Source organism: Puma concolor, chromosome D1, assembly GCF_028749965.1.
Source record: "Puma concolor isolate L17-30 chromosome D1, mPumCon1.1.hap2, whole genome shotgun sequence".
Taxonomy (NCBI): Eukaryota; Metazoa; Chordata; class Mammalia; order Carnivora; family Felidae; genus Puma; species Puma concolor.
The window spans coordinates 70,036,463-70,058,659 of record NC_141676.1 but is presented as its reverse complement, the minus strand read 5'-3'; the positions used below and the strand labels follow the sequence as shown (position 1 = coordinate 70,058,659).

General features: G+C 45.7%; 1 protein-coding gene across 3 annotated transcripts in view; it reads left to right on the top strand.

The window, feature by feature from the left end:
• The window catches only part of ME3 (malic enzyme 3), a 193,403-nt gene that overhangs the window by 158,815 nt on the left and 12,391 nt on the right, over positions 1-22,197 (top strand). For all 3 annotated transcript variants that reach the window (XM_086678527.1, XM_086678526.1, XM_086678528.1), the window contains one exon: positions 11,274-11,383. In XM_086678527.1, coding sequence (XP_086534653.1) covers positions 11,274-11,383 — 110 coding nt within the window. The remainder of the gene's footprint in view (positions 1-11,273; positions 11,384-22,197) is intronic.

Below are 22,197 nucleotides of genomic sequence, written 5' to 3'. Positions count from 1 at the left end.
CAGCAGAGTGAGTCATTCCCTCAGGCGTATCTGTGGTGGGGCTGTGGTGTGAGGGCTTTGTGTCCATCCTTCCACTGGCTGCAAGGTCCTGGAGGGAGGGACCATGTCTTCTCCAGGCTCTAACTGGACTCTGGCTCCTACCTCCCCCATTTCCCTGGGACCTCCCCCATCACTCCTCTCTCACCTCTCCTCCACGCTATCTCCCTTACTTCATAGGGACAGCCCCATCTCAAAAATGAATCCGTCTTGGGGCACCTGGGTGGCTCAGTTGGTAAGTGTCCAACTCTTAATTTCAGCTCAGGTCATGATCTCATGGTTTATGGGATCAAGCCCTGTGTCCAGCTCTGTACTGACAGCACAGAGCCTGCTTGGGATTCTCTCTCCCTCTGTCTCTGCCTCTCCCCTGCTCTCTCTTTCTCTCTCTCTCACACCTCCCCCCCCAAATAAATAAACATTTTTTAAAAATGAATCCTTCAGTCCCTCATCCCCCAAAGGCTGTCATCCTTTCCCTACTTCATAGCCAACCTTCTTGAAATGCATAATCACTGACATTTCCTCCCCATTTACCTTTCAGCCCTCTGCAGTCTGATCCCCCTCCACCACTCTCGTACAGGTAGTCTGGAAAAGGTCGTGAATGACCATCTAAACGCCAGCTCCCACAGACACTTCGAGATCCCCTTCTCACTTGACATCCTGGCGACATCTGACACTCCTGACCACGGCCTGTCACGTGGCTCCTATGGCAGCTGCTGTGCTATCTCCCCCGACTACCTCCCTTCCTCCCCAGGCCCCACCCAGGCTCCAGCTCTGTTTATTTTCGTGCAGCCCCCGGAAGGCCCCCTCCTCTCATTCCACATGCATGTGCCTGAGACACCTTTCTTCCTCCCCTGCCCCACCGCAGTCTGCCGGTGAACCTCTGCTCCTCCTTCGGGCCACACCTGCGAAGCCCTCACTGCCTTTCCCTCCAGCAGACCTGCCTGCTCCCTTGGAGGCCTCCCACATACCTAGCATGTACCTTTACCATTACCCTCACCACAGTGTGCTGCAACTGCTTTATCTTTTTGCGTCCCCATCAGACTGTGAGATCCTTGCGTTTGCCTCTATAATCTGGTAACGTACGGTGGTCCCTTGTTCACCGTGGGCACTTAGACATGTTTGCTAAATTGAATTCTTATGTCATACCTAGGATGGTTCCTGACACAAAGAGAATACCCTGCTGGATACATTTCTTTAGTAATTGAAGCTGAAATGTCAATAAATAGTTGCGATGCAATGTGGTACATAGGCTGTGATAAAGATCTACCCAGAGTGTCATGGAAGTCCAGAGAGGAAGAGAGTTAGTACTACCCTGAGAATAGGGAAAGCAACATGACAAGAAAGCCTTCCCAGAAGAGGTGACATTTAAGCTGGGCCTTACAGTTTGAGTACGAGTTGGCCTGGGTGAGAGGGGGCCTGCTAGGCCCTTGAGCAAAAACACAGAGCTGTGCAAGGACCCACAATAACTGAAAGACAGCAGGATGTGTCTAGGGTATGGGAAGACATGGGCAGGGTTCAGGCATTAAGGTTGGGGCCAAAGTGAATACCAGCCAAGGAGTTTGGACATAATCCCAAGGGCGGTGGGAGCCCCATATGGATTTTCAAAAACTAAGTGTTCTGCACAGATTTGTGCTTAGAAAGATAGGGAGGATAGATTGGGGGAAGGGAAATAAACGTGGAGGGGGTGAGATTAGTTATTATAGGATCCATGCCAGAAGAGACAATTGCAGTAATCCCAGGGAGAGATGACCTTGCTCTGAATTCACCCAGCCCTACCTGGTACAGAGTTCTTTGTGTGGAGACTTGTGTCTGTCAGCATGTTCTCTGCCACACATAGGTGGGGAGGGTGGGACACAGGGTAAGGTCTCTAGTCAGATAAGTGTAAAAAATGCTGGGTTAAACAGGTGTCTCAATGCAGGATTTTTCAGAGCCTTCAACATACACTGCATTATACTATATGTAACATTCAGAGTTTCTCAAACATATTTAGCCACAGAAACTTTCTGAGAACCTCTCAAGAGACTAGAGTTTAATGGAATATATAAATTTTTTAAAAAGACCAAGAGCTTTCATAATTCTGTTAGCTGTAGTTCCTGGAAGGAAAAAATAAATCAAAGACATAGCTTTCCACTAGGTGACAGCTAATGTGCTTACTGAGCACTCTGCTGTGAGAATGTTGTATGTGTGGGTTTGTTGGGTGAGCAGAGAGGGTTCCCCTGGAAATACATATGTTGCTTTTGGTCATTTGGTTTGAAGACAGGCTGAGCAAATTCACCTGCTCCTCTCAGGTCCCTTGTGTTTATTCAGGCCTGAAAGAGGTTGGACCCAGGTATTTGAAAGAATGACAGGTCCTGACCTCCGGAACAGAGAAACCAGGTCTACAGAGCCAGTAATGTTCTCCTCTCACCACGTCCCTCACACAACATTCCATCAGCTTGCTGGGGGGATGGACAGAGCATCCACCTCAGAATCTCCTTATCCTGGGGTGGCTGCATCCCAGATGGCAAGTACCTGGTTCTGTCAGTCTTGGCCTGGGTCTCGTCCACTGTCATACAAAGCTCACTAGGGTTCCTAGAGACAGGTTGCCATTTTCAGGCTTCCACTTGCCTGAGCACTGGGGGTGGAATTGAACAGCCATCCATCATCCTTGGGACTTTAAGTGAACCCTGGCCTTGGAATGCCTTCCCTGGCAGCTCCAAGGCCATTTCCCAGCTGAGTCCCTAAGGTGGAAAAGTCTGGGCAGCTCCGTGTGTGGCTTGGGGAGGTGCCTCTTTCTCCATTGCAGGAATTCTCCCCTGGAGAGGCATCAGATATTCCTCAGCCCCTGCCAGGGCTTCAGGGTGAAGAGTTCAAAAGTGCAGAAGGGGACAGACCAGCAGGAGCCTCCCCGGTGAGGGGCAGCTTCCAGCAGGAAGAAAGGTCAGCAAGAGGCTGCCAGCACTAAAATCAGAAAGCTGCCCAGCCCCCTGAATAGTGTGCCTGAATAGGTACCCTTCTTAGGGTTCCTCTGCTCCAGCCACACTACCTGGAGGGTACCTGCCTCAGCCCTGTTCATTTAGCTGGTTCGTTTAGCTGTGTCTCGGCTCAAAACAGACTCTGAAAGACTCACTCTTCAGCTTTTCCTGACACATGTTGCTCTTCCTGAGAATGGTCAAACCTCCCTACTCTAGACTTCTAGAAAAATCTGAGTGAAGCTCATAGTGTTTCTACCCCAACTGTCCATTAAGTAGCTCATGCTACAGCTCCACCACTCAGAGCAGGAAACTGAGACCCAGAGAGAGAGAGACTCACCCAAGATGCAGAGCTTCTGTCAGAGACAGAGAACACGGTTTTCCTGTTACCCAGTTGAGTGTTTTCTTACCACACGGCCCCGTCTTTCTCAAGAGAGAAAGAAATCCAACATTATTATCTATTTAGTTGTATCTTTTACAAAATCACACTGCTGTTAAGGTTGAGTTAAAGGCATCATATTGCTATGAAGATAAGTTCTAGAGTCAGATAGAGCTGGATTCAGATTCCAGCTCCACCAGTTTGCACCTGCAGTAGAGTTTATAACCCCTGGGCAAATAACTTCACATCTGTAGCTCAGGATTCCTTCTCTGAAACAGCACCTACTTCATTAAGTCATACGAAAATTAATTGAGATAATGTATGGTAAATAGCTCAGCGTGATGCCCAGAGGGGAATAAGCACTCAATAAACTTTAGCTCTTTGTGTTACTGTTGTTAGTAGTAGCGCATTTTAAGTAATATGTAAGGCAATTACAATTAACGTTTAAATTGGTGTTTTGGTCCATTACCTGTATTTGAACGTATATGGATGAAATGAGAACAAATTTTTTTCACCTAGACCATTTAAATTTTCACTTTGAAATTTTGTGTTTATCTTAAGGGCTTTTAATTAGATTAACAAGTTAGCAGGCCAACTAAATCTCTACCAACTCTTTCATATATCCACCCCTTCCTAAACATTTATTGAACAACTCAAGTATCACCTTTTCATAGGTGCTCAGTGATGCTTTGGGATGGGTGAATGGACAGATGGATGGATGGATGGATGATGTTGAGAACAACTGAAGTAGCCACCTTTGGTTCACACCAGCCAGTGGTTGGGTTTTATGAAAAGCCATGAGGGACTGAGAGACTGGAAGAAAATGGTTAAGGGCCCAAAGGTCTCAATGGAGACAAAGAACAGGTGTAAGGTGCAGTAGGAATGAGGAAGGCGAAGGACAGGCTGTCAGAAACCAATATAGACAGTATGACATTCTGGAGTAGGAGTGGTTCCTGGTGAAGAAAGGTCCAAGGAGTAGCCATGTGGATGGGTATCTGAGGTGGACAGGAGTTCTGGAGGTCCTTAAATCCAAGGAGGTGTGGGAACTAAGTCTAGGTTATCAGATGGACAATTCACATAGCACACTGCACATTTTGTGCAATTCCAAGTTAGGATTAAAGTGACCTGAATTAATGAAATTTTACTCTATTTCATCAAATTGCTCACTGGGGATGTTCCCTTATGTAAAACTGAATGTAGGAGGGGGCCAAGATGGTGTAGTAAGAGGACTCTAAGCTCACCTCATCCTGTGGATACAACTAGAAAACACTCGTGTCAGTGCAAATAACCCAGAAAAGGACCTGAAGACTAGAAGAACAAACTCCGCAACTAAAGGTAGAGAAGAGGCCACATCGAAGACAGTAGGAAGGGTGGACACCCAGTGGGGATCTAAATGGACCAAGGCCACCCATGGACAGAGGGAGCTTTGAAGAGGGAGAGAAATAGACTACCACACCAAGGAGCTAGCACAGGGACAACAAATCCCCAAAACATTTGGCTTTGAAAGTGAGAGGGGCCAAATTTCATGAGTTCTTACAGATAGCAAGACTTAAAACTTGGAGTTTTAAAAATCAGAAGGCTCAGCTCTCCAAGAGCCCAAAGGGCAATAGGAAGCTGAGTCCCTGCACTTAAAAAGCTCTACAAACAGCCCCCATAGAAGCAGCAGTCTGAAAACGCCTGGGGTAAACATGAGGGAATTTTTTTTTTTACACATCTCAGAGCAGGTCTTGGAGGGGCAGGTCTCCCAGAGGGACTTCCCAGGAACAAAGGAGCTAACCAGCTCCATCTCCCTTCCCCACCCCCTAGCATAAACATATAACCACCTATGGGAACCAGCACAGTGGCAACATTCACTACCTAACTTGTGTATGCCAAGCCCTGCTCCCCCTCACTTTTGCAGATCTACCCTTCCCAGTCACCCTTGCCTCAGTCCAGGCACTGCAGTCCCCCTCCCCCAGAATACCTGCACAAATCTTGCCAACACCATTTCTCTGGACTTGGGCTTTTGCAGGGCCTCTGTCCCTATGGTGATGGCTGTAGACTCTGTGGAAGCCCAAGGCTCACATTGTTAAAACTGCACACCACACCCTGAAGCCCTGGTCCCAGCAGTGGCCCCACCTTATTAAAACTGCATGCCCCACCTGGGCCAGGGACCAAACTCTGCCTACAATAGTCAGAGCCTCTGCAGATGACTGGACTGATGGAAAAAAGGCAGCCAGGACTCAACAGCAGGGCACACACAACACACACAGGAGACAACCCTGAAGCACCAGGTTCTGATGAACAGAGGACACTGCACTGCATGGCACTAAAGGACCTCTTCTTCATAAGGCTATTACTTTCACAGAGCAGAAGATGTAGCTGACTTTTTCTAATACACAGGAAACAGGAATATGGCCCAAATAAAAGAACAGGACAAAACCACAGCAAGACACCCAGGCAAAATAGATAAGATGCCTGATAGAGAATTTAAAGCAATGATTATAAAGATACTCACTGGACTTGAGAAAAGAGTGGAGGACCTCATGAAACCCTTAACAAAGAAAAAGAAAACATAAAAAAGAACCAGAGATGAAGAGCACAATAGGTGAAATTAAAAATACACCAGAAGGAATAAAATGGCAGGCTACAGGAAGCAAAGGAACATATTAGTAACCTGGAGGACAGAGTAAGGGAAAGTAATCAAAACGAGAAAATGAGAGAAAAAAATCATGCAAAATGAGAATAGACTTAGGGAACTCAGAAACTCCTTTAAGCATGATAGCATTTACATTATAGGGATTCCAGAAGAAGAAAAGAGAGAAAGTGAAGATGGGGGGAAGGGGGCTGGCTGGCTCAGTTGGAAGAGCATGCAACTCTTGACTTCAGGATTGAGAGTTCAAGCCCCATATTGGGTATAGAGATTACTAAAAACTAAATAAATAAAATTTAAAAAGAGAGAAAAGGGGGCAGAAAATTTACTTGAGGAAATAATAACTGAAAACTTTCCTATCTGGGTAAGGAAATCGATATCCAGATCCAGGAGGCACAAAGATTCCCCCAGCAAAATCAACCCAAGGAGGTCTACACCAAGACGCATAGTAATTAAAATGGCAAAAAGCAATAAAAACAACAACAACGAAAAATTTAAAGCAGCAAGAGGAAAGACAGTTACATAAAAAGGAAACCCCATAAGGCTATCAGGAGGTTTTTAAGCAGAAATTTTCCAAGCCAGAAGGGAGTGGCATGATATATTGAAAGTGTGGAAAGGGAAAAATCTGCAGCCAAGAATATTCTATCCAGCAAGACTATCATTCAGAATAGAAGGAGAGGTAAAGAGTTTCCAAGACAAGCAAAAGCTAAAGGAGTTCGTGACCACTAAACCAGCCCTTCAAAAAATGTTAAAGGGGACTCTTTGCATGGAAAGGAAAGACAGTAAGTAAGAGTTAAATAAAAAAAAAAAAAAAAGGAAGCACAAAAGCAGTAAAAATAAGTATATCTGTAAAAATCAGTCAAGAGACGCACAAAATAAAAGAGTATGATACCATATATCAGAAATGTGGTGGGGAAAGGAGTAAAGAATAGGCTCAAACTTAAGCTACCATCAACTTAAAATAGACTGCTATATATAGAAGATGTTATGTATAAACCTAGTGGTAACCATAAATTAAAATCAGTAATAGATATGCAAAGAGGTGAAAGACCTGTACTCTGAAAACTATAAAATTGATGAAAGAAATTGAAGACAACACAAAGAAATGGAAAGACATTCTATGCTCATGCCCTGGAAGAACAAATATTATTGAAATAGCTACACTACCCAAAACATCTACAGATTTAATAAAATCCCTAACAAAATACCAATAGCATATTCATTTTTCAAAGAGTTAGAAAAAACAATCCTAAAATTTGTATGGAACCACAAAAGATCCCAAATAGCCAAAGACATCTTGAAAAAGAAAAAACTGGAGGTATCACCATCCTAGATTTTAAGTTATATTACAAAACTGTAGTAATCAAAACAGTATGGTACTGGCAAACCATAGGCACATAGATCAACAGAATAGAAAGACCAGAAATAAACCCATAGTTAAATGTTCAGTTAATCTTCAATAAAGGAAGCAAGAATAAGCAAAGAGAAAAAGACAGTCTCTTTAGCAAATGGTGTTGGAAAAACTGGAAGGCAACATGCAAAAGAATGAAATTGGACCACTTTCTTATACCTACACACAAATAAACTCAAAATGCATTAGGGACCTAAATGTGAGACCTGAAACCATAAAAATCCTAGAAGAGAATATAAGCAGTAATTTCTTTGACATCAGCCGAAACAACCTCTTTCTAGATATGTGTCCTGAGGCAAGGGAAAGAAAAGCAAAAAATGAACTATTGGGACTATATCAAAATAAAAGTCTCTGCATAGCAAAAGAAATAACCAACAAAACTAAAAGACAACCTACAGAATAGGAGAAGATACTTGTAAATGACATGTCTGATAAAGGGTTAGCATGCTAAGTGTGTAAAGAACTTATACAACTCAACACCCAAAAACCTAAAGAATCCAAGTAAAAAAAATGGGCAAAAGGCATGAGCAGACATTTCTCCAAAGAAGACATACATATGGCCAACAGATAATGAAAAGATGCTCAACATTACTGATCATCAGGGAAATGCAAACCAAAATAACATTGAGATATCGTGTCACATCTATCAGAATTGTTTAGATCAAAAATTCAAGAAACAAGTATTGACAAGAATGTGGAGAAAAAGGAACCCTCGTATGCTGTTGGTGGGAATGCAAACTGGTGCGGCCACTGTGGAAGACAGTTTGGAGGGTCCTCAAAAAACTAAAAATAGAACTAGCCTATTATCTTATAATCACACTACTGTGTATTTACACAAAGAATACAAGAAAACACTAATTCAAAGGGATATATGCACCCCTGTATTTATCGCAGTGTTATTTACAATAGCCCAAACCATGGAAGCAGCCCAAGTGTCCATCGATAGATGAATGAGTAAAAATGTAGTATATATACACAATACAGTATTACTCAGCCATAAAAAAGAAATCTTGCCATTTGCAACAACATGGATGGATCTAGAGAATATAATGCTAAGTGAAATAAGCCAGCTAGAGAAAGACAAATACCAAATGATTTCACTCCTGTGGAATTTAAGAAATGAAGCAAACAAACAAAGGGGGGAGAAAAAAGACAAACCAAGAAACAGACTTAACTATAGAGAACAAACTGATGGTTATCAGAGGGAGGTGGGGGGGATGGGTAAAACAGGTGAAGGGGATTAAGAGTACACGTTTCATGATGAGCACTGGGTAATGTATAGAATTGGTGAATCACTGTATTGTACACCTGCAACTCATATAACACTGTATGTTAACTACACTGGAATTAAAAAATAAGTAAAAAATAAAAAGTAAAAAAAATTTACTCATAAAAAACTGAATTTAATATGAAAGAGTAGTAGTGCATTGAACAAAGGTATTTATAATTCTGCCTTATTTTTATCTCAGATTGGTATTGCTTAAAGGTCAAGTGTGTGTGTGTGCGTGTGTGTGTAAGAGAGACAGAAAGAAAAAGAACGTGCATCGCATTGCTTTGTTATCTGACCTTTTCAGCATTTTAGCTCCAGGCCAGTCGTGGAGCAACACTGGGAGTCTTGTGAGGATTATATATAGCAAAATGTCACCAGCAACCAAAGACATTCTGTCCCCCTCCCAATCCAAATACTTGAAATTCACACCCTGGAAAAAAATTCACAGTAAATTTTGGGTCAGCAAGAATAGCACCGTATTTGTGCATAGGACGTTTTATTTTTCAGTTGTATTCACTGTAAAAGGAGAACGGGGCTGGATGGTGGGTTGGGAGATACAGAGAGCCCCCTTCCCCACCCCAAACAGCACTTGCTCTGTGAATGAATAGGAATTGTGGCCAAAATGACATGTGTGCTTAGCAATTTACAATTTCAGAATAACCCCAGCTTTTCATCCTCACAACAGCCCACTGAAGTTGGCCAGGCAGATATTACTGTGTCCATTGACAGATGAAAAACTGAGGCAGAATAAAGGAGTGAAGGGATAGATGTTAGACCATTCAGAGCCAGGTGAGGCCCACAAGCCTGCTGACCCATGCCCGGCACTCTTAGTACTGGACTATGGCAAGTCACAGCCTCTCCATTTCTGCCGCTATGACATGAACCCACCTCCAAGTCCCCCCACCAACAGCTTTAACTTGCTAAGGTTCCAGAAGGACCATGACAGGAGCAAATATTTACCTGCTGCTGGATTTCTACCATAGGGGTAAGCCAGGCACAAAATTATGAAGTTGAAATAGAAGTTTCTGGGCTATTTCAGGACTACTCACCCATCATAGACAACAGCCTCATTGGAAAGATGCCCCGGGTAGCACAGGAAGCCCACCAGGTATGCGCCCCACCCACATTTTCTAGCAGGGTCATAAATCTTTCTTTCCACAGCTGGTCCCACACTGGTCCTAAGCCTGTAGTTCACACCAGGTTGGGAGTGACAGACCCCTTCTCTCCATCTCATGCTTCAACACTCCTGGCTGGTCAATCAAGGCACTTTTTCTCAATGAACATGAACTTAATTAAATATTCGACACAAATGGACCCATGAGATGAAATTTTTTTGTCTGTGCATTAGGTAATTTTTAATAATTTGTGTCATGCTTGTTTCCAAGAAAAGACACAATAGATCAAAACTATCAAAATGACGATCAAAAGCAAGAATGGAGTAAGGGGAAGGGTGTGTGCAGAAAGGCTGGCCTGATGCTGCCTTCAGCCCAGGAGCAGAAAACTGAACTCTCAGCTTTCTCACAATGTCAACAGGAAAAATGGGTTACAGATACAGCCATTTTGTAGGAAAGACAAACTTTCCCTGACCTTGAAATCTAGGAGTGAAATCTAGGAGTCAGTTGTGGCATAGTTTTTAAAAAGGCACATCAGGCAGCTTAATGGGCATTGTCTTCACCCACCCAGGCATTGTTTCTCAGAGTTCTCTAGACTGTTTGAATCCAAACAATCTGGGGTGCTTGATAAAGATGCAGATTCCTGTTCAGCATGGTGACCACAGTTCATGGTTCCTACTGAGTCGTATACTTGAAGTTTGCTAAGAGAGTTTTCTTAGACATCCACACCACACACACACACAACATGGTGTTGCTGTGAGGTGATGCATGTGTTAATTAGCTTGGTTGTGGTAATCATTTCATAATGTATATCACAGTATCCCACTGTACATCTAAAATATGTGATTTTTGTCAATTATGCCACAAGAAAGCCAGAAGGAAAATATATATATACATTCATGAGCCCTGCCCCAAACTCACTAAGTGAGAATCTCTGGAGGATGGGCCTGGTGGTCTGTATTTTGAACAAGCTCACTAACTGATGTTCTATACCTGCACATTGGTTAGTGGAGGAACTCCAGGTATCAAGACTCACCCAGAGAGATGTTTGAAGGCTGCAGAGGCTCTCCAGGCCCCCCAGGAGTTGGAAAGTTGAGGTTTCTTCATGCACTTGGGCGGGTAGTGAGCTTTCTGCTAGAATTTCAGATGGCCACAGGCCCCATCTCAGTCTTTCCATCACCCCTCAGGGTCTGCCATCCATAACTCATGGTAGCCACCAGCCTACATTAGAGACAAAAATATGGGCTCAGCTGACCCACCAAGCCTCGTGTTCCTACTCTCTCCCTTCCCCATCCTCATTCATAATGGGGAAAGCAGAGCCAGGGAGTCCAGGAGCCATCCAAGTGGCAAAAACCCCACTGAATGAGCCACGTCACCCCCCACCATCTGTCCTGTGCCTCCCCACTCCCAGGGCAGGTTGGGATCTGCCAGGGACTGGCCTTGGGGAGACAATCATGAGTTCTTTCCTTTCCCTTCCCACAGGTTTGGAATAAATTGCCTCATCCAGTTTGAAGACTTTGCCAATGCCAATGCCTTCCGCCTGCTCAACAAATACCGCAACAAGTATTGCATGTTCAATGATGACATCCAAGGTAAGTTTCCACCCCACCTGACAAAGCCACCAAGGATTCATGCCTTCTCACAGATTTCCCCTGGATGCCCAAGTGGGGGCACCTCCTAGCTAGTTTGCTGCCAGCAGCTGTGGAAGAAAGAGCATTAATGTTGGATTCAACTCCCACTTGGCTAAATTTAGTTCTGTGACTTTGAAAAAGTCCCTTAACTTGGCTAAGCCTCAGTTTCCTCATCTATAAAATGGACGTCATTACTGCTTCAAAGGAAAGTAAGAATTATGCGATTTAATACATGAAAGAAATACTAAACAGTGCTGTCATTTTCCAGCTGGTTCAACTTGGGCTAATCATATCTCTGAGCTATAGTCTTATCATCTAGTCAATGTGGATGATAATAACTGCCTTGGGAGATTATTATGAAAATTTAAAGAGCTAATATATGGAAAGCACTAGCACAGAGGATTCATCGGACCAAAGCATCAATTACCCTAAAAATGTCCTTCCCCAGCCCCAATAGCTCACTCTTGGATTTTCCAAATATTAGGTGCAGCTCTGTCAGAATCAGGACAGTCCCTTCTCTTAACTTGGCTAGAATGTGTGTTACTCAGAATGATAACTGTGGAAGGCATTGATGCCAGGGCCTCAGGGTTCTCCAAAAGCCAATAGGAAGCATTTTCTAGTTCAGGATCAACTTGGTTACTTGGTTACATAGAACTTCTGTTCTATGGACCAGAAGTATCAGAAGTATCTGAAGGCACTTGCTTCTTGCTGTGGAGATGCCAGTATGTGAAACTGGAAGGGAAGGGTTGGCGGGGGGGGGGGGGTCCCTCATATATCATCTCTCCTGATCCAGGCATTCTCAGTAAGAGCACTGGGAGCTATACCTAATGTTTTGTAAAAGTCAACAGAAACACTGATGACATGTAGTTAGCATCTAATAGAGGGAGTTTGGCAAGCAGAATGTTTTAAAACCAAAGATGCGGGGCGCCTGGGTGGCGCAGTCAGTTAAGCGTCCGACTTCAGCCAGGTCACGATCTCGCGGTCCGGGAGTTCGAGCCCCGCGTCAGGCTCTGGGCTGATGGCTCAGAGCCTGGAGCCTATTTCCGATTCTGTGTCTCCCTCTCTCTCTGCCTCTCCCCCGTTCATGCTCTGTCTCTCTCTATCCCAAAAATAAATAAACGTTGAAAAAAAATTTAAAAAAAAAAAAAAAAAAAACCAAAGATGCATGTCAGGACAAGAACAAGTTGGTGGAGGACAGGTGTTGGTCCTTCCTTGGGAGTAAAAGATTGGCCAACCTTTCATTTTGCAGATGAGACCCAAAGAGGTCACAACTTTTCATCAAATGAGTTAGGGTTAAACCTAAGAGGGTTCAAACCCAGATAATAATAGCTAAGGTTTAGAGCTGAACATGTATTATACATCGGACACTGTTCTAAGCACTCTACACATTTAATCCTATGTGATCTTATTATTTCTGTCTGAAGAATGAAGAAACTGAGGCACAGAGAGTAAGTAATTTATGCAGAAAGTAAGTATAGAGTTGAAATCTGGACCCTAAATTCTAAGTACATAATCACTCATCGTACTGTTCCCAGACCATACTATTACAGAACCAAATGTTTCTTCCTTTCCTGTGGCCCACATTAAGAGCTAAAGAAATGTGATGAATGGGGTGTGTTTTTGGATTGGGCATACATTTTTAAGAGGCAGGACAGCACAGTTTAGCATATTTTTAGATAATTAAGATCAAAATATATGAGTTCAGCCCTTGAAGAGTGGGTAGCCAGAGAGGGGAGACCCAGTAAGGAAGAGCTAACATATGGCAACCCCCCAGCCTGTCACCAGTCTGTCACCCTAGATGTATGGGCCTGGGAAAGCCCAGTATTACCCAGAGAAGTGGGCACTCTGCACAGACAGGGCAGCACAGTCCAAGAGCAATGGTTGGTGCAGGAAGCATTCCCTCCCTGCCCTCCTGCTGGTCACCTCACTGTCAGCCCCGTGGACAGGGGTGTGGCCACAGCCCTCAAGGAAACACCTGCCGGCTAGCCCCTGACCGGCTCCCCCGTCATGGCACTCACTCATGAGTCAGAGGCAGGACAGCCATCCCCCTGAGCCCACTGGGCTGCCAAGACCAGAAGGTGGGAGTGGAAAACAAGTCCATGTGGGTGGCACACCTGGTGCAGACTCCAGATGTACACACACACACACACACACACACACACACACACACAGTCATGTGTGTACATCCTCATAAACAGGGGGATACATCTGGACCCTGCAATCCACCTGCCTCCACTACCCCCCGCTGCTGCCAGAAAGCACCTCTAAGATGAAGCTATGGCCATCAACCCCCTCTTCATGAGCAAGTTCACGCTGCCCCACTGCAAGTATCAGGCCTCGAGGATCTGCCTCTTTGGGCCCCACTCCACCCCCACTAATCTCTCTGTCCTCTGACCCACTGTTACGTTTACTCCTCTAACCCCTTTCCTTGTCAGTTCTCTCTGCGTGTGAAAGTTCTGCCCCTTAGTCACTCATATGTACCTTTCAAGACTCAGCTTAAGGGTGTCCTGTCCCAGGGAAGGACTTACAGCAGCCTTTGCTCCCCCAGTCTGATTCAGGTGCCCACCAGGTGCTCCCACAGTCACCTGTGCTCCCCTGTCAGTTCTCTTACCACACTGTACCCCAAATGTCCGCGTGGAGTTGTCTGTCTCCCCAGGAGACAATAAGCTTCCAGAGGCAGAAACTATGTCATCTATTCTCATTCCCCAGTTCCCAGCACAGTGCCTGGCATATTCTAGATGCTTCATAAGTAGTTGGAGAATGAATGAATGAATGAATGAATGAATGAATGAAGTCTACACACACAAATTGACATTCTCATAAGCATACCCGCCAATTCCCGTGGGCATGTCTACCTTGGACACCTGCCCCTGCAGCCTCTGTCTTGTCCAGGTCATCATACATGTACTTACACAGTAGTGCCCCCCACATGTGCTTACACTCAGATGGATTTACATCGTCGTGTGTACACATGTAGCATTTTTAATTTAGTCAATTCATTGTTAAATTCATTGGTTTTGATTTCCTGTTCATAGCCAGTCCCAGCAGAGTCTATTTCGCTCCCAGGCAAAGCTGGATGGAATAGTTTTCTGGGTCCCACAGCAGACAGCAGAGGACTTTCCCATTCTTTTCTCAGCAATTAAAAACTAAAGCCATGCATCTGAAATGTGTGATGAGAGCTAGCGAACAGTACCAGAATGTCAGGAGCCCTGTAATATCAAGTCTTTGATAGGACAGGCTGACTGTTAGGTAGGAGCATGTAAGTAATAACAGTAAAGAGGTGGGGGTGGAGGCACACCACCCAGATCTTCCTTCGAGAAAAGACTTGATGCCCCAACTACTGGCAGGGCTGTCAGCTGCCTCGGGCAGAGTCCCAGCTCCAGAGCTGCCTCGCTCACGGTCCTGCCCTGCCAGGGATGCCCTCACCTGCCGTGATGAGGGAATATAAAAGGCCAACCACTTTGGCCCAATGCAGGACAAGTCTGAGGGGACATTGAACTCCAGAGCTCCCCCACAGGGTTGGCTGAGGCTTTGGGGACTGCATCACAGCCCAGCTTCTCCTCTGCTCCCTCCTGCTTTCCCCCTGCCCCACCCCTTTCCCACTCGCTTCCATAGGTGCCAATCCCAAGGGCACTTCTTGGTAACATCCTGAACACTCTACATGTCTCAGAATGTGCTTCCCAGGGAGCCCAAGCTGTGCCAAATAATATTTTGCATGCACAGAGAACTTTAGGTGTGAGCTATTTTTTTAATCCATACTGCCTCGTAACTTCCTGGCAACAGCCCCCCAAACCCTCAGGGAGGACAGACATTGCTGTCCCCTGTCACTGGTAAGGAAACTGGAGTTCAAGCATTAATTTTTGCTCCAGGTCACATAGCCAGACAGACACAAAGTGGGACCAGAACCTAGTTGTTTCTGACTCACAGTTCTCCACTCTCTCTCCATGACATCAGGCTGCCTATTCCCCTGTGTGGGTGAGGCGGTGCAACGAGTCTTCTTGCTAAGGATTAAATTCCAGATCCCACATAAGTGGGGATATCACTAGTCTCCAGAAGCCTGCTGCTCCCGTCTTTCCCATCCCCTCCTCCCCTGGTTTACAGACCAAAGAGGAGATCCAGAGAGGGGAAGGGGCTTGACCACACCATCAGCTGGTTACTGATGAGTCCAGGACCAGAAGCCTATGATGTGTGTTCTCAGTGCTAAGTGGGCAATTAGGACATTGGTGAGCAATTCCAGGACTCAGGGGGAAACATGGAAGATGAAGCTCATGCTTAATCTTTAACTCCAAAGTTAAGAGAAATGAAACATAAAACTATATAGCCATGCTCAAAAATAGAAAAAGGAACACCGTATGCAGAATTGAAAAGGGTTGAGAGGGAGGGAGGGCAGAAGGGAGGGATGACCGTGGCAAACAGACCCCAAAAACAAGTTATATGTGGTTGCTGGGAACAGACCCAACACACCCCAGCAGGACTCCTCATCGGAATCTACCTGAAACCCCACATATGGGAGGGGCTGGAACCAGGCTGCCACGTGAAAATGACACTGGGGCCATGCTGCCGGCTCCGAATACCGGCCCAGCATCACATCCTTGGTGGAACAAGGAAGGTGGGACTGAGGGCTTGAGGATCACAGCAGACAGCTCCAAGAGGGCAGGGCCATGCCTGGAGCTGAGCAGGAGCTCCAGCACATAATTTGAACTGTCTCCCAGCCAGTCCGGCTGTACCACACACCTTGGATTCACCCCACAGGGCTGACCACACGGTGGGGCCTCTGGAAACCCAGTGCTGGAAGGGTGAAGCGCTCCCCAGGACTGCTGACGGTCTCCTCTTTGCCCACCCCAGCTGGCTCACAGAGAGCCTCAGCCGCCCCAGGCTGGTCCTCGGTGAGCAGGGCTGCTTGTGTGCTGACATACTGCTGGCAGTCTTATCGGGAGACTTTGGAAAAGACAGAGGCTCAGGTGACTTGTTTCAACTGGGACCAGAGAAGCCTCCCTGCTCTTAGGGGAGGAGGAAACTGGAAAGGGGACAGCAATAGGAATGATCGTGCTGGAGGACAGGCCAGCTGCCTTCTTCCACAGAAGCCATATCCAGGATGCTGCTGGCCTAGTGACCATGGACCTCCGGCCCCCACTGCTAGCTCCTCACACAGTGTGGCTCGGGTGTGAAAGTCTAGCTGGCGTGTCCAGTCCACAGCATCCTCCTACCCCACCGGCCTGCCCTGGATCTGCACTACTCCCAAGTCCTACCACATACCTGGGGCCAGATGGCCTGTCAGCGTGCCCTGTGGCATGTCAGGCCATCATCACCCCCTCACACTTTCAAATTTTAATTTGTGAGTCTGAGTGCTTAATAGTCAGACCTTGTATTGAGACAAGCCTAGGTCTGAATCCCCATTTTTCTCCCTTTGGCTTTGGCCACTTGACTTAAATCCTCACAGCCTTCTTTATCTGCAAAATGGACATCATAGTATTAACAGCCCGAAATGATAATCGTCAGTATGTACAGAATGACCAAGATGGTTTCAAAAGGCCAGCATCTATTCTAGTTGGCTGGACTTTACACCAACTTTACACCAGAATTACCCCAGTTTATGGCACCAGGTCATTATAAGGACAGGAGTCATGTATAGGCAGGGACAGGCACGTAACAGTACTTAGTTCTGGTACCTAGTACAAATACCTCTGGTGCATAGTATGCTCCTGGCACATAAGTATGAGAGGGAGGGAAGAATGGTTGATACCCAGGATAGAGGCGCTTTGGTGGAGGTGAGGAAAGAGATGGGTGTGAGCACAGATCTGGGCAAGCCTGAGAAGGAGGCAGGACGTTTATCCACCTTCCACATATACCCTATTCTTCCAACCCATTGAACTCCTCACGATTCTATGAATTTTCTGCCAACTCTGTGATTTTGAATGTGCTTATCCCTTTGCCTAGAATTCTCTTCTGCTCTTGGCTGACTTCTGTGTGTCCTTAAAGTCTCAGGCTTCACCTCCTCCAAGGTACCACACCTAGGGCCAAGCCTGTCCCACTGGTGTCTGGCTGATCCCACCTTTCTCCAGAGCTCAGGAGTCACCCACTTTGCAGAACGCTTCTAAGTTCCCCAGAGCTAAGTTTGTCATGATACCAAAGGGGCAGATGGGAAGGAGTGGCCAAGCTCTGAAGACTTTGTCCAGCTGATCTGTCCTGTTTACCAGACACCAGGAGTTATTTCCGGCTCTTGGGGGTCTGCTGCCCTCTTTCCTACACCACAGCCACACACATGGAACAGTACTTCCTGGCCTTTCTGTTCTCTTTCCCTCACAGTGAGGCCTCTCCTGGCCTTTTCAACCTTCTCTCTCCACAGCCTTCCTTTTCATGAAGCCCTGTGTTCTGTGCCTGCTCTTCACTTACAGGGCCGTCTCTAGCCCTGAGATTCCCATGGGTCTCTTACATCTGATCCTGGCTCCTCTGTGACCTCCCATTAGTCTGCTGCATCAGGTAAAAGCCCAGAGAAGCAAAAAGCTGGTAATTACTCTTTCTGGTTCCTCCAGAGTGTGTCTGAATAGGTCTAACCCATCTTCTGCATGGGCCAGGAACTGCCTTCTAGAGGGTCCAGCAGTTTCAGAAAATTCTCCTCATGACACAGAAATAGGACTGAAGTTGTTTAGAAGGCCTTTGCTTGGTATCATTAAGGGAACTTGAATTTTTCTGAACATATAAGCTGTTAACTACCTACAGACAGACTGTTCTATTTATCCTTATATCTGCAAGGCCAGGTGCAGTGAAGGCCCAGAAACAGGCCCCCAGACACACTAATGAACAAGTGAGTGACGGTAGCCAGCTGCTTTGGGAAGGTAATTATGCAGATCCTGGAAGCAGGCCTGGCCTTGCAGTGGACAAAACCCAGTCCCCCAGGGCCCTAGGCCTCCAAAGCCGCTTTGAGCAGACCCTGACCAAGTCTAACTCCCTGCCCTTCTCCCTGTCTGGGACAGCAGTCTCACCTCACCTACAAAATGGCTAATTCTTTCCCTTTTCTCCAGTAATCTGTTGTTCACCATGGAAGTTCCCTATCACTTCGTCAAATGTGACTATTAAAAACAGAATAGAAATTACATTTTCAGCTCATCCTTTTGTGCATTTCCTGAATGGACAGCCTCTGATCCTCAGTTTGCAGGAAGTGTAATTATGGAAGCTCCCTCTAAAGAGGAAAACTTGTTTTTCTTTCATTGTGAATGGGAAACAGCCAGTCACACTTTAGGTGGCCCGTGGCATTTATGGGCACAAGCCATGTTCAACAACATCCCTGCACGCCTGGGTTTCTTCAGGTTGTTACCTTCAGAAAGCTAAACAGCTTCCTTCCTCTCCACTTTTAATTCCCTAACACGTTACCCAAGAGCTGCCCCAAATGAAAGTTAATGATGGAGATAACTGTATTTGGCCAACTTTATAATATGGGGCTCAAGAACTGCTCTTCTTCCTCTTGAGTTCCGGTCTATAATCAGGGTAACTTGCCTCAGAGGAAGGTTCCAGAAAGGAGAGCCGGAAGAAGTAGCCAGCGAGGTAGCCGATGAGTGTGGGGCTCCAGGAGCCAAGTGCAGAAGGAGTTTCCCAAGGGAAAATAAGCAGTAGTATCCAATGCTGCTGAGAAGTCAAAGAAGAAGTGACTAAGGACTGACAACCGAATGTGACAAGGTGGTGGCACAGGTGACCTTGTCAAGAGGTGGGGACAGCTGATTGACTTGACTGGTTTCAGGGAGACTGAGAAAAAAGGAAACAGGCAATAAGTATACACAGCTCTTCCAAATAAGAACTAGGGTAGGACTATAGAGAGTCAAGAGGAAGCCTTTTTAAAGATGGGAGCTTGATGACATGTTTGTGTGCTGATGGCAGTGATCTGGTAGAGGAGAAATTGACGCAGAAAAAAGGAGAGAAAATTACAAAGGAGAGCAGGCAAAAATGATGGGACCTGACACACACCTGGGGGTGGCTTTAGCTAGGAGCAGGGACAGTTCATTGGTGGTAACGGGAGGAAACGCAAAGCAAATGGATATGGAGGAAAAGGGTTTACAGACTTGGTGGTAAGAGGATTCAGAAGTTCTCTTCTGACTGTTGCTGTTCCCTTTGAACCTCACTTTCCACTTCTGAGATGGGGAGAAAACGGAGCTCATAGTACTTGTTTGGTAGTTATTTTGTGAAGATTAAATGAGCAAATGCAGGTGAGCACATACATAGCACAGAGTCAAGGTCACAGTGAGAGGGATCAATAAATGTCAGTTGGCTTTCTCTCCTCTCATCGAAATGTTCCCTTCTTTCCTATCAGATTTCCCATTGTTTCGTGTTCTCCACCCCTGCCAGAGCCATTGACATCCACTGCCTAATTCACTTCTTTCTACCTCCACCACCCCTCAGTTCTCCCTCAAGGAGAGCTCATAATGCCCCACCTGCTGCCTACAAGTCCAGACTCAGGAGAGGCTGGCTGAGCCTCATGGGCCACGAAGGGGTGGAAGCAGCACTGCAGGTATCCCTGCTCTGCTTCCAACTGATTGACTGAAAGGGGCCTCAGTTTCCTCACCTGTGTGCTTGGGGTAGGTCATGCTCTCCAGTCCCCATCCAGCACTGGATTTCTGCAGGCAAGCCCAGATAGTCAGCTTGCAGGTTCTAACCACAATAGATCCCTGGCATCGGAGAAGGTAAAGAGCCATCAAGCACAGTGTCTTCTCTGATGGAATATCTTTGGCGCCATCTGGTGGCACATGTTTTGCACATCTCCTTGCCGGGGGCAGATGTCCCAAAATAGAATCAGATGAGCAGAAGACTCCCTCTCTATCCAGTGGAAGGAAACTAGTACTTCAGCTAGAGAAGTCGTCTAGTTCAGTGCATCGCAGACTTAAATGGCCATATAAGTCATCTGAAGACCTTTTGAAATACAGGCTCTGACTCAGTAGAACTAAAATGAAAACAGCTCTTGGGGGCCAGAGAGTAGGATGGGTGGAGTTGTTTCCAGAAAGAGAAATGGGGACTAGCTGACACAATAAGTGGACTTCAAGAAAATAAGAGACCAAGGTATTTAGGAATTTAGAGGAGCACCATACCATGCAATTCTCACTACCTATGTAAATGATTTCAGTAATTACTTAAATTGCTTTTTGATGCTTTCTTGGCTATCAGTTTTGGATGCAGTACAGTGCTGAGCCTGGCCATGACATAGCCCAGCTTTATTCAGGTTAGATAAAAAATAGATCTGGGAAAAGAAGGAGAGGTTCAGGATGCCTGGCTGGGAAAAGCAGAGGATATCTGGCAGAGGAGATCATTTGAGCTGAGTCTTAAGGAAGAAATAACAACGCAGAAGGTCCTAAGCTGGTAAACAGCATGGGCAAAACATAGAAGTGTAAAAAGACGTGACCTGTCAGGGAATGATCAGTAGTGCGCCTGGAACACAGAGTATGTGGGGAGGCATGAAGCTGCAAAGGTAGGTTGATGCCGACAGTATACTTAACTATAACTGATGCTTCATAAATAACTGAATGCAATTAGCCCTAAATAGTGACCTCTAACTGCTGATTATGTTACAGTTATTTGTGCCCAAGCCTTGGTGAACAGGGAGTCCCTGGGGGCAGGGACCGTGTTTGATTCATCTTTTGCAGTGCCTAGCATGGTGCCTGTCACCTGGTAAGCCCTCAGTACATGCACAATGAGCTCTTGGGGACCCTCCAAAGGATGTTAGGAAAGCCCCCAGTAGTCCTCAGCCCTGGCTGTAGGACCCTGTTACACTTTGGCAGTCCCCCCCACCCAGGCCATTCCTGTGTGCACCCCACCTTCTTGTTCCTACCTCAGGTCCTACCTTCTGAGGTCCACAACGATGAACGTGCACTTGTTAGGCTCCAACTGTTTGCTGTGCCCCCTGTCTTTGCCCAATACATGGCCTCTAAGCCAGACACAAATCCAACCCACATTCTGGGATAAGGCCCTTCCCCAGAGCTACCAAAGTACTAATCCCTTAGAAAACTGGAAAGAGAAAACAGGAAATTCACTCATATTCCCACCCTGCAACCTTTAGTTATATTGTTCCTTCCAGATTCTGTGTTTTTCGTTACACAGAACAACCTTTTAAGTTTCTCTTCCTTCCAACTAACTCAGTGAAACGCAGTTTAGTAGTTAAGAGCATAAGACCTAGGGGCACCTAGGTGTCTCAGTAGGTTAAGCATCCAACTCTTGATTTTGGCTCAGGTCATGATCTCACATTCATGAGTTTGAGCCCCATGTCAGGCTTATGTGCTGACAGTGTGGAGCCTACTTAGGATTCTCTCTCTGCCCCTCCTCTGCTCTTTCTCTCTCTCAAAATGAATAAAATAAACTTAAAAAAAAAAAAAAAAAGCACAAGGCCTAGGGCCTGGTTCCCTGGGTTCAAATCCTCACTTTGTTATATGATCTTGGACAAGTCAGAAAACTACTCTATATTTCATTTTCCTGGGCTGTAAAATGAGGATGATAGTACTTAGGATTAAACAAATAAATGTCTTTACAGTTAGACATCTAAAGCACTTAGAACAATTATCTGATGTTACTCACTTAATAGCCTCTTCTGTGTTGCCACATCATCTTCATAATAATTTTTAATGGCTGCAATATATTCTGAGTGTCCACACTCTTTACTTAATAGTTGCTCCTTTGTTAGATGTTTAAGTTATTTCCAGTCATTCTGTATTAAAAATAACACTGTCATAAAGATCCTAGGACATGCGTTTTGGATTTTTCCATACATAGATTACCAGAAGTAGAAGTATGAGGGTAAA